This window comes from Papio anubis, chromosome 16 (assembly GCF_008728515.1).
Source record: "Papio anubis isolate 15944 chromosome 16, Panubis1.0, whole genome shotgun sequence".
Lineage (NCBI taxonomy): Eukaryota > Metazoa > Chordata > Mammalia > Primates > Cercopithecidae > Papio > Papio anubis.
In genome coordinates this window covers 25,894,076-25,906,235 of record NC_044991.1, presented here as the reverse complement: position 1 = coordinate 25,906,235, position 12,160 = coordinate 25,894,076, and the positions used below count along the sequence as shown (strand labels likewise).

At 51.9% G+C, this 12,160-nt stretch overlaps 1 protein-coding gene across 1 annotated transcript; it reads right to left on the bottom strand.

The window, feature by feature from the left end:
• Window positions 1-1,789: 1,789 nt before the first annotated feature.
• On the bottom strand, window positions 1,790-10,296 carry CRYBB3 (crystallin beta B3). Its single transcript, XM_021921410.2, has 5 exons — window positions 7,806-10,296; window positions 6,480-6,598; window positions 5,375-5,507; window positions 3,897-4,039; window positions 1,790-2,252 (listed from the first exon to the last, which is right to left on the bottom strand). The coding sequence occupies exons 1-5, from the start codon at window positions 7,878-7,880 to the stop codon at window positions 2,087-2,089; spliced, it is 636 nt and encodes a 211-aa protein (XP_021777102.1). The 5' UTR covers window positions 7,881-10,296; the 3' UTR covers window positions 1,790-2,086.
• Between the last annotated feature and the right edge of the window lie 1,864 nt (window positions 10,297-12,160).

The following is a 12,160-nucleotide window of genomic DNA, read 5'->3' as shown; positions in this document are numbered from 1 at the left end:
AGAATTGCTTGAGCCCAGGAGATGGAGGTTGCAGTAAGCTGAGACTGTGCCACTGCCTGGGTGACAGAGTGAGGCTCTGTCTCTAAATAAATAAATACATACATAATGACTTCATTTATGCCTGGCACTGCCCCAGTGTCTGTTCAGCTCTCCAGCAACTCCCACTGCCCAGATGAATCCACAGGGGCCCAGAGCAGTGGTCAGTGGGGGGAGGTGGGATGGGCACTCAGTACCCTAGGCACGGCTGCACAAGGCCTCTGGGCAAGGGGACAGAGATACTGAGGCATGAGAGAGAGAGGCTCAGGTGGACCACACCAGCACAGCTCACCGGGCTCTCTGCAGTAGCCTCCCAACCGGTCTCTCTGCATCCCTCCTTGGCCACTAAGTGTATTATTTGCACCCTAGCCAGAGTGATCCTATTAAATCCCAATGCAGAGCATGGCTCACTTTGCTCAAATGCTCCGTGGCTCCCACCTCCCTCAGAGAACAAGCAAAGTCCACTATGGTCTGCAAAGCCCTAAATGACCTAATCCTGTTCTCTCTCACCCCTACCCCCAGTCTTTTACTCCATTCCAGACCTGCTGTTTCCTGTTAGGCCAGCACACTCCTGCCTAGGGCCTTTGCACCTGTTATTTCCCTGCCTGGAATGTTCTGGTGGTTCACTGAGGTCTCGGTTCCTCTGCAGAGTTCTCTGGCCATCACCCCCATCATTTCCACATTTTTATCCAACTTTATTGTTCTTGGTATTTACCACCTCCCAACAATATAGCCCTAATCGACCTGTTTATTTACTTTCTGTCTCTCCCATAGAAGGTGAAAACCTGGAGGGTAGGACATTGTGCTGTGTCCTTAGGCCTTGAACAGGGCATGGCATTTGCTGAATACACTGAACAGGGCATGGCATTTGCTGAATACATTAGTGACAACAGAAACTGACCCACAGAGAGGTGGAAGGGGAAATAATGGATAGATGAATGGAAGGAAGGAGAGAAGGAAGGAAGGAGGGAAGGAAGGAAGGAAGGAAGGAAGGAGAGAGGGAGGGAGGGAGGGAGGGAGGGAAGGAAAGGGAAGGGAAGGGAAGGAGGGAGGAAGGAGGGAGGGAGGAAGGAAGGAGGATCAGATGGACAGATTGATGGACAAGTAGATTGAAAGAAAAATTGATGGATATGTGAATAAAAGGATAGAAAGATGGGTGAGTGGAAGGATGGATGGATGGATGGATGGATGGAATGGTGGATGGATGGATGGAATGGAATGGGTGGATGGATAGCCAGTGGTGGATGGATGGATGGATGGATGGATGGATGGTGGATGGACGGATGACGGACAGGCTGAGCAAGTGGGGCGGGCGGACGGACGGACGGGAGCAGATGAATGGATGGGCACACGGGTGGGTGGGGTGGATGGATGGATGGGCGGGTGGATGGATGGATGGATGGGTGGATGGATGGATGGATGGGTGAGTAGATGAATGGATGGCACACGGGTGGGTGGGTGGATGGGTGGATGGCATGGATGGATAGACGAGTGGATGGATGGATGGATGGATGGATGGATGGATGGATGGATGGATGGAATGGATGGGTGGAATGGGTGGTGGTGGATGGATGGAATGGATGGATAGTGGATGGGTGGATGGATGGATGGATGGATGGATGGATGGATGGATGGTGGATGAATGGATGGAATGGTGGTGGATGGTGGATGGATGGAGTGGCAGACCGGACAGCCCAGGTGGAAACACCAGCAGACAAACACAAGATCAGGGCAGTAGGGGCACATGGTTCTGCCTGAAAGGATTAGAGCCTAGGATATGGGCAAAGTTCACAGCCCCTTCCTGGGAGTCTCAGAACTCTCAAGCCCCAGCCTCCTTCAGCAGGCCTCTCCCACAGGTCCTGCCCCAGGCCTGGCTCTCTCAGGAAGTGATGCCGAGGAACATGGCAGGCGGGGGACCAACCCCAGGCTTTATTGAGCAGATTCCAGGGAAGGGTGGACAGGTCGGCCCTCGCCCCAGCCCTGGAGCCTCCTCTTCTTGCCCTTGCAGCCCCCGCAGCGTGGGTCTGGGTCTTTGAGGTCTGGGTGCCTTTCAGCTGCTGAGGAAGCAGCCCCGCTTGTGCCACTTCTGGTCGCGGATGCGGCGCACAGACTGCAGCTGCGGCTGGCTGGCGTTCCACTCATTCCAGTGGCGGTACTCGCCCCGCTCAAACACGTACTGGCGCCCACGGTAGCCGGGAAACTCATAGCCAACCCACCTGCCGGGAGACCAAGGTTGAGATGTGGACGGTCTGCTTCCAGTCACCCTGCCTCCAGCCAGCATCTGACCGTGCACTGCCTGCCTACATTCCCCCTAAGCTCCCCAGAGCCCTTGGGACGAATCCAAACTCCTTACCCTGCTCACAGGACCCTTCCCAAGGCATCTCGAGTCTTATCTCTCAACATCCCATTCACCACTCGACACGGCAGCCTCTCTTATTCTACTTTCCCAGAACCTGCTGTGTGTGGGGGGGGGGGGGGGGAGGGGGGGCTTTGTATGCATGATTCCTTCTGCCTGGAACGTTCTTCCTCACCTCATCCTTCTCCTTCCCCCTTTTTTCCACTTGCATCCCTTACAGCTCAATTTAGATGTCTCCAGACTCCTGCAGGCTGAATCGAGTACCTCACTGGGACTCCCAGAGCCCCTTGTGCATCCCAATCACAATCCTGATCACAATACATTGCGAATACCTGTTACTTTGTCTGTCTATCAGACTATGTAATCTTTTTTTTTTTTTTTTTAGCTGGAGTTTCGCTCTTGTTGCCCAGGCTGGAGTACAGTGGCGTGATCTCAGCTCACCACAACCTCCACCTCCCGGGTTCAAGCGATGCTCCTGCCTCAGCCTCTTGAGTAGCTGGGATTACAGGCATGCACCACCATGCCCGGCTATTTTTGTATTTTTAGTAGAGACAGGGTCTCTCCATGTTGGTCAGGCTGCTCATGAACTCCCGACCTGAGGTGATCCTGGCCCCAGACTATGTAATTTTCTTGAGGGCAGAGGATATGTGTCATTCTTGCTGTTCTCTGTATCTGCATACCAGCATATAGTACATGTTCAGTAAAAATTATTGAATAAATTATTATCAGGGATGGGTGGTGTCCCTCAAGGTCCAACCCCAGATTCCAAGCCCACAAGTGAGATGTAACCACCTACAAAAAGCAGGTGATCCTAAGACTGCATTAATGGTGATATTAAGCCTAGAAAGAGGGAGGTGACAAGCCTGCTCTCCTCTGTACAACTTGTGTCACACCTCAATAGCTGCACACATCCTGGGCCCCTTGGTAAGAAGCGCAAGAGTTATGAGGGGGAAGAATATTTCAAGAATCAGTTCAAGGGCATGGGGGTGTTTAGAAAAGGAGGAAGGGGCCAGACACAGTGGCTCACGCCTGTAATCCCAGCACTTTGGGAGGCTGAGGCGGGCGGATCACGAGGTCAGGAGATCGAGACCATCCTGGCTAACACGGTGAAACCCCGTCTCTACTAAAACTACAAAAAATTAGCCAGGCCTGGTGGCGGGCGCCTGTAATCCCAGCTACTGGGGAGGCTGAGGCAGGAGAATGGCGTGAACCCGTGAGGCGGAGCTTGCAGTGAGCTGAGATTGCGCCACTGCACTCCAGCCTGGGAGACAGTGAGAATCCATCTCAAAAAAAAAAAAAAAAAAAAAAAAAAAGGAGGACTCAGATGGGAACAGGTGGAGAGAACAGATTTCACTTGATTTAAGTCAAGGCTGCCTAGAAATCTCAATGGGTCAGGAGTGCAGGGAACATCAATCATGCAAGAAAGTATGGGCACTGATTCTGTTTGGAGCCAGAGGCGTGGCTGACCAGAAGATGGGGCAAGGGTGAGGGCTGGGTCCCTTACGTCCCATTGATGGCGCGGACACTCGCCACACGGTCCTGGAAGCCATGAGCCCAAAGGCTGGGCACGTCATCATCCACTATCTCCATCTTGCGGCCACTGAAAGCTGGGTTCTCAAACAGATGAAGCTTGTGATCTGGGCTATCCTGAGGGCAATATCGTGGGGTGAGCGGCTGCTCCCGTATCCAGAACAGAGGTCAAGGAGGCTCCAGATGCCGGAAAGAATCAACAAGTCACCACAAAATAACACCCACCCCCAAACCCGCTGCAGCAGGGAAGGGACTCAGGAGATGCCTCCACCCCCAAATTCACTATAGGAGGGACAGGGAGAATCCTCCAAAGCTGGTTGATTTAGGAATCTAGAGCCATAGATTATAAAACTGAAAAGGAATTTTCAGATCTTGCTCAATCCCATCATTCAAATGATAGAGAAACTGAGGCCTGGAGAGGGTGGACGGAGATCAAAAGTATCAACATATGAGCTTTCTCTCTTTCCTAACCAGATGCCAGTTTCATCTTCCCGGTTTGCCCTCTTCCATTGCCCTCTAAGGAGGACTCAGTTACGTGACAAAGAGAAAGGGTTGGTGCAGCTACTGGATGTGAGTGAAGCAGGGGAGGAAGAAGGGCGGTGTTTAAAGTGTCACTGTGGGCCAGGCATGGTGGCTCATGCCTGTAATCCCAGTACTTTGGGAGGCCAAGGCGGGCAGATCACTTGAAGCCAGGAGTTCAAGACCAGCTTGGCCAACATGGCGAAATGCCATCTCTACTAAAAATGCAAAAATTAGCCCAGCATGGTGGCAGGAGCCTTCAGTCCCAGCTACTCAGGAGGCTGAGGCAGGAAAATCACTTGAACTCAATCACTTGAGGCAGAGGTTGCAGTGAGCAGAGATCATGCCACTGCACTCCAGCCTGGGTGACGGAGCAAGACTGCAACTCAAAATGAAATAAAAATACATAAATAAAAAATGTTTAGAGAGAGAGAGAGAGAGATTGCACTCCAGCCTGGACGACAGAGCAGGAGTCTGTCTCAATAAATAAATAAATAAATAAATAAATAAATAAATAGTGTCACTGTGACTGTGTCCCTTTCAGGTGCTAGAGAAACACAAGTAGAGAACTTAAAGTATTTTGAAGCTACTTTCTGAAGTTATTTCCTGGACTGCATTTCTTTGATAACAATACTGATTTGCGACTGGACCACGTGGCTCATCGTTTTAATAGGGTTACAAAGAAAAGTCCCAGTGCTATGCTGGTTTAATTCAAGATGTGAGTCCTGGTGTCTCAACTCCCAACCCAATGTCCATTCAATATCCCACTTCTTGTCCCACACAATTGTTCAGATCAGAAATATGAGGGCCCTTCCCAGGCCAGGTCCATCTGGGCCAAGCCCTCAGCCCAGCTCGTGCAATGAGCTTGCCTGAAAAGCTCTCGGTGCACCCTGCTTCCAGGAACACCCAGAAGTGGGCAGGAACCATACTCACAATGTTCAGAGGCCGGAGGGACAGGAGGCTGTCACTATTACGGCTGTTGGACCAGGCATCCCAGCGAGGATAATCCCCCTTCTCCAGAACAAACTGCTCCCCGCGGAAGGCCCTAGACTCAAATCCCAGCCACCTGAGGGAGGAAGAGGCCTGCCTGGGTCACCTTTGCTGCAGCTGAGGAAGCATTCGAGTTTAGTGAGAGAAGGATCCAAGAGCTGCTGACCTTGAACCTTGCACCCTCCCTCCAACCCTACTGCTAATTCCTGGATCTGTAATTAAAGGAGCTGCTAGGACATACCAGGAACTGTCTGAGACTCTGGGCCGGAAAACCATCCTAGCGAATGTTACTGAGAATCTAGCCTCCGTGCAAGGTACTCAGAAAAGTCTTTAGCACAATGCCTGGCACACAATAAGTACCCATAGGTGACAGCGACTTCTTCCTCTTCCTTTTCTTCTTCTTTGTATTATATTGTTTTTAATATGTATTTATTTGCATCATTCCATTCATTTTCGTAAAAACTCTCTCTGAGGTATGTACCATTGTTATCCCCATTCCACAGATGAGCAAACGGAGGCCTGGTGTGTGAAGCAACTTGCCGAAGATCACCCAGGTGGTTAGTGCCAGAGCCTGGACTTGCAATCCAAAGGCGGGAATTCAGGGCCCAGGTGGGATACCTGCCTGCCTTGTGGACATGGATGGGACACTTACCCACTTTGGCCTCAGTTTCCCCATCTATAAAGTGGGAATAAGAATGACACCTCTCTCACGGGGTCATGAGGATTCAATGACATAATGCATGTTAAATTTTAGGCGTTACAATGATTATTAGAATGATAAATATTAAATCCCACGTTCCAGTCACGGAGCTAGGTGCTAGGTCGTCCTTGCTGTTTTTCTTCCAACCTCAGGTATCCTGGGATTTGCTGCGGATATCTAGGATTCTACAGAATTCTTCAACTCTCATTTTACAGATGGGGAAAATGAGGCCAGAGAAGGCAGGGGAGTTGTCAAAAGCCCCACAACAGATCTAGAGCTCAGACTGGGGCCTCTACACTCCCAGAAGGCTCAGGGTTGTGGCGAGGGACTGGGGGTCTAGGTACTCACGGCCCGGACTCCACTTGGATGGAGCCCACCTTCTCCAGCAGGCTGTCGGTCAGGCTGGGGCACTCGGCCGAAAGCTCGCAGCGTTTGCCTTGGAAGTTCTCTAGTTCGTACACGATCACCTAGAAGAGCAGCGTCCTAAGCATCCCACCTCTGCTGGGCTCCAGGCTCCAGCCTCTGCCCCTCCTTGGGGCATTAGAGGGAGGTACCATCTGCTTTATCCTCTTTGCATCTCTCCAGCCTGGAGCCAGCACCGAAGCGGGCCTGCACTGCCCTCTAATGGCCATGGAGGGAAACGCGTTCAGGAACTTAAGTGAGATCAATTAAACTAGAGATTGTAACTCTGATGTCCAGCAGGAGCCAGGTAGGGAGCCCAGCGGACTGAAATAACCCGAGAGGTTGGTGGGGAAATGAAGCTGCTTCTGGTAATGAGGGAATGAGGTCCCAGTTCCAATTTTTTCAAGAGAAAAAATCAGAAATCTGTATTTTCCTTAACGTGAAATTTCCCCCTTTAAAAAATGAAACACCTGTTTGCAATCTCTGGGAAGACCTCTGCCCGCCCCAAGCCTAGGCGGAGAGGGGCTGCAAAGGCAGACCAAGGTTTTGCCTCTCTCACCCGCCTGGAAACACAAGCTGACTTTGTAGAAGATCCCCAGGGAACATCTGTTCTAGTCATTTTACAGAAGGGATCAAAGAAGCTCAGAAAGGGTAAGATACTTGCCTCGGGCTGCACAGCAAGTTAAGAGGAGGCACTGGGATTCGACCCATCCTTAGACTGTGTCTGGAATAGTTTCCCAAAAAGCCCCCGGAGATGGTTTGGAAAGGGCAGAGCCAACACATTCAAACCTTCTCTCAGATTTCTAGGGCGCCTCCCTCTGCTAGCTGGCTTCACTCATTTCTTTTAGCCTTTACACCAACTCTGGCTATGATGTCTGGGCACCATCCACATTTCAAAGATGGGGCTGTTGAGGTCCAGAGAACCTCCAAAACCTGTGCCCTTTTCCCCAGAGAGGGCAAGACACCAGGCTGAGGTCACACAGGCGAGTCAGAGCTCAGAGCCGTGTTTCCAGAAACTCCCGAGCCTCTCTGATCCATTGACACAGGCAGGATGTGGGTGACCATTTCCGTTTTGCGGATGAGGGAGGATGCAGCAAAGTCATGAAGCAAGTTTCTAACAGGAGGGTGGCAGTCAGAGGACCCACCCGGGTCGTTTTGTCTTGGCCTGGGTGGTTCGAAGGATGGCTCTTCCTTTCTGCAGAGGTGCTGCTTGGCTGGGAAGATGACCCTGAGGCCCAGGAGCAGCCCTCTCACCCGCTCCCTGCCCAGTACCTTGTAGCTGCCCCCAAGGCCTCCATGGCTCTTGCCAGCTGCAGCCTGCTCGGGTGCTCCATGCTGTTCCTCCATCTCCCCAGGAATACCTCTGGCTTCAAATCAAAGGAAAATGGGTCATTGGATCTACCTGGGAGAAGCCAGGTGTTGCTGTGACTGGAGTCCAGGATGAGCTACAGAGCCTTGCTGCCCACAGGGCATGGCCATAACTTAGGATCGACATTCAGTCATTCATTCAGCAAACGTCCATTGAGCACCTACCATGGGCCACGTGGACTGAGACAGTGGGATCAGGAACTCCATTGTACAGAGGGGAACTCTGAGGCTCAGCAAAGTGAGGCCACTTCCTCAAGCACACAGAGGAAGTGGCGTGGGTCGGGCCTGGCTCCAAAGCCCGTGCCCTTTTCCCCTGATCCAGATGCTCCCCGAAACCCAGGTTTCCCAGAGCTCTCTGCAGATGTCCCATCCCCAGACCCTGGCTGAAGGGTGGGCTTCAGGGGGTTTCCTCTACAGGGGTCTCTCCCATCTCCATACTCCAGGAACTCTTTTGTTCACTGGTTACTTTGTTCACCAAAGATTCCATGAGCACCTACACAGTGCCAGGCTCTGGGCTGGGTGACCAGGAGGCACAGGAGACCCCAAATGTCGGGAGATGGACAGACAGACCTCTAGAGAAAGCGCTTGTAAGACCAGCTCCTTGGATACTTGATCTGGGTCAGTCTCCCTGCGTTCGGTTACTCATTCCTTAAGCATTTATTGAATACGACTGTGTACCAGCCACTTCAAGACCCAGACACCGACAGTTCTCCTTCATTGCTATAGGGATGGTGACACGCAATACAGGCCCCTGCTGCAGTCACATGGAAGCATGCTTATCATTGTTGCACCCATGGACACACACAGGACTGTTCTGTTTGTCAGCACACACACACATACGTGCACACACTCACAAAAGTTTCTAGGGTCACTATCAGTCGTATTTCACCCGTGGGCTCACAGGACAGTTTCTCTCTCTCTCTCTCTCTCTCTCACACACACACACACACACACACACACACACCCCTGCCCATTTCAGACATCCACAGTGGTACACAAGGCACCTACATCTACACCCCACATCCAACTGTTACCCACCCACGGCCACCCCAGCACGGCCACCCCAGCATGTCCAGCTGCACAGCCCATATACTCTGGACACGGGCCTAACCATGCACAGCCTGCGGGCTGTCTGTTCTGTCTGTCCCAGCCTCAGCAGGAAACAGGGCTTGGTCCAACTCACAGGGGACTCTCGGGGGACTTGGCAGGTACCACGTGTGCCCACTCCCCTCCCTCGGAGGGGCTGTTTTGGAAGGTCCCCTGCCCTAAGCACATGTCCAGGGGCTTGGACCCTGGCTACTGCAGACAAGGGTCCCCTGTTCCACCCCCAGCTGCGCTGTCAGGGTCCTCTCACTGGGACCTGACCCTTAAGGGAGACCCTGGTTTTTTTTGCAGGCGGTCAGCCATGCACGTCCCACAGAGACCACCAAAGGTCCAGGCCTGCCAGGGTGGCTTTTCTCTCCCCACCCCCAGCCCATCCCAGAATGAACCTGTTGCTGTAGCCTCGGGAAGTACAGAGGATCCACGGCCGTCTGCAGACTCGCCTGCTTTTGCAAGGGGGCATGCTATTTATGAGTACTTTCTGACAGCCCAGCACATCCCAGCCTGCTGAGGCAGCACCCTGTCCACCCAATTTCATCCAGGCCATTTCACTCCAATAGCGGGTCCACGGAGGCCCCCAGTGCCTGTCTCCTCAGCCACAGCCTCTGATGACTTCCTGGGGGCAGACGGACCTCACTGGCTTTGTGGGAAGTCCAGCAGCACTGGGCGAGGGGCAGGGTGTGCAGCTCTCCAGTGTCTCCCCACAACCATCAGCTCCCTTTCTTTGGTTTCTTGGGGTCACCATTTCCTATTGGGGTACATGAAACCTTTGGAAAGATTCTAGTTCTCAAAGTGAGGGACCTGAGACACTCTCCATTTTCCATGTGCCATGTGGCCTAAATTTTAAGTCAGATCACCCTAAACATACTCTCCAACTTGGGCACAGATCCACCCACCCGTTTCCATAGGATACTGTCACAGAACTGACAGACTGACTTTCTTCCTGCAGAAGACATTCAGGAGTAATAGCTACCATTTACTGAACACCTACTACATGCAAGGCATTGTGTCAGCTTCATAAGCAATGTGTGGAACTCTCACCCAGCCAACTTTAGGGGAGGAATTGTGATTCCATTTTATCCATGGAGAAAGGTTCAGAGAGGTGAACTCATTTACTCAGAATCACACAGCAGAGAGAAGGGGCTGGCCTGCTCCACGGCCTGGGCGCTTAGCCTCAATAGAAATAAAAGTGACCATCACAGTCAACTTCTTTATCACCAAAGAAAAGGTAGATCCAGGCATTTAAAATTTTTTTTAAGAGATAGGATCTTGCTACATTGCCCAGGCTGGACTCAAACTCCTGGGCTCAAGCAATCCTTTCTCCTCAGTGTCCTGAGTAACTGGAACTACAGGCACGTGCCACTGCACCCAGCTTCCAGGAATTTTCTTTTTTTTTTTTTTTCGAGACAGAGTCTCGCTCTGTCACCCTGGCTGGAGTGCAGTGGCGCAATCGCGGCTCACTGCAAGCTCTACCTCCCAGGTTCACACCATTCTCTTGCCTCAGCCTCCTGAGTAGCTGGGACTACAGGTGCCCACCACCACGCCCGGCTAATTTTTTGTATTTTTAGTAGAGATGGGGTTTCACCGTATTAGCCAGGATGGTCTCGATCTCCTGACCTTGTGATCCACCCACCTCAGCCTCCCAAAGTGCTGGGATTACAGGCATGAGCCACCATGCCCAGCTGCTTCCAGGAATTTAAGTGTCTAACAAAGTATAATTTTGCCTGTAATCAATATCTAATAAGTGATTATTTTATGAATAAAATTATACTGGAGCAAAGGAGTGAGTTAACAAGGTTTTCTTTTGTTGTTGTTGGTATTTGTTTTTGGCTAAAATCCTCAAGTCAGCATAAAACCCAGTTATAGGCCGGGCGCGGTGGCTCACACAAGTAATCCCAGAACTTTGGGAGGCCGAGGCAGGCGGATCGCGAAGTCAGGAGATCGAGACCATCCTGGCTAACACAGTAAAACCCGTCTCTGCCAAAAATACAAAAAATGAGCCGGGCGTGGTGGGGTGGCGCCTGTAGTCCCAGCTACACGGGGGGCTGAGGCAGGAGAATGGCGTGAATTCGGGAGGCGGAGCTTGCAGTGAGCTGAGATCACACCATTGCGCTCCAGCCTGGGTGACAGAGAAAGACTGTATCTCAAAAACAAAAACAAAAACAAAACAAAACCCAGTTACCCTGTACCTTCTAGAGGGAGATGGTGGTGAGATGCTGTGGATGACAGCCGGACTCTGAGTCACACAGATCCGTGTGACCTTGAACGAGTTCCTGAAGGTCTCAGAGCTACTGTCTCCTCACCCATAAATGGAGAACCTTCTCTCTACTTGGGCCATTTTGGGAGGTCATATAAGCAAAGCACTGCGCACAGTATCTGTTATTTTTGACTTTTATTCCCAGCATCCTGCCTACTCTGGACAGTCCAAGCCAAGGGGCTACTTCCTGCTGAAGGTGACAGAAAGCAGTTGGTTTGGACCCTGAGTTGGGATGTAGTTGCCACCAGCTGGGATAGAAGGAGGAAGGCAGAGGTGGGGATGGTGTGGCTCCCCCTCCCATCACATCTTTCAGGATCTTGCGGACCTACTGCACGCTCATCACTTTGATGTACCACATCTCCCCAATCCAGACTTTTCAACCTTGACACTACTGCCATTTGGGGTTGGGTCATTCTTTGTGGTGGGGTTGGGGTGGGAGCTGTCCTGTGCATTGTAGGTTGCTGAGCAGCACCCCTGGCCTCTACTCACTTCCTGGAGCATCTTCTCTCCTCCTCGTGATAACCAATAATGCCTCCTGTCATTGCCAGACGTGCTCTGGAGGGCACAACCCACCCAGTTGAGAACCACCGCCTTAAACTCTTACCTGCAAATGTCCCAATCACCACTCCCATTGTATAGCTAAGGAGAACCAATGCTTAAAAGCAAATCCCACAGCCAGGAGGTGGCAGAAGGAGGACTCAATCCCTGTCAGTCTGAATGGAAATTTTGCCTTGTTTCCATGGCCTCCAATTCTGCATGGACACCCTCTCCCAGGACCCCAGCTCTGTCCTCTTGCTGGCCGGCCCACAGCTCAGCACAGGACAGACTGACTCAGCCAGCCCCAGTCAGGGCCTGCATGCATGGGAGACTCTATTCATTCACACATGGACGCACCGACTTC

Bases quoted from the DNA above. Each gene is read 5' to 3' on its own strand.
- CRYBB3 (XM_021921410.2), bottom strand. From the start codon at position 7,880: ATGGAGGAACAGCATGGAGCACCCGAGCAGGCTGCAGCTGGCAAGAGC. The intron at 4,040-5,374 runs GTGAGTATGGTT...TATTGCCCTCAG, and splicing joins CCCTCCGGCCTCTGAACATT to GATAGCCCAGATCACAAGCT. The intron at 2,253-3,896 runs GTAAGGGACCCA...GTCTCCCGGCAG, and splicing joins GTCCGCGCCATCAATGGGAC to GTGGGTTGGCTATGAGTTTC.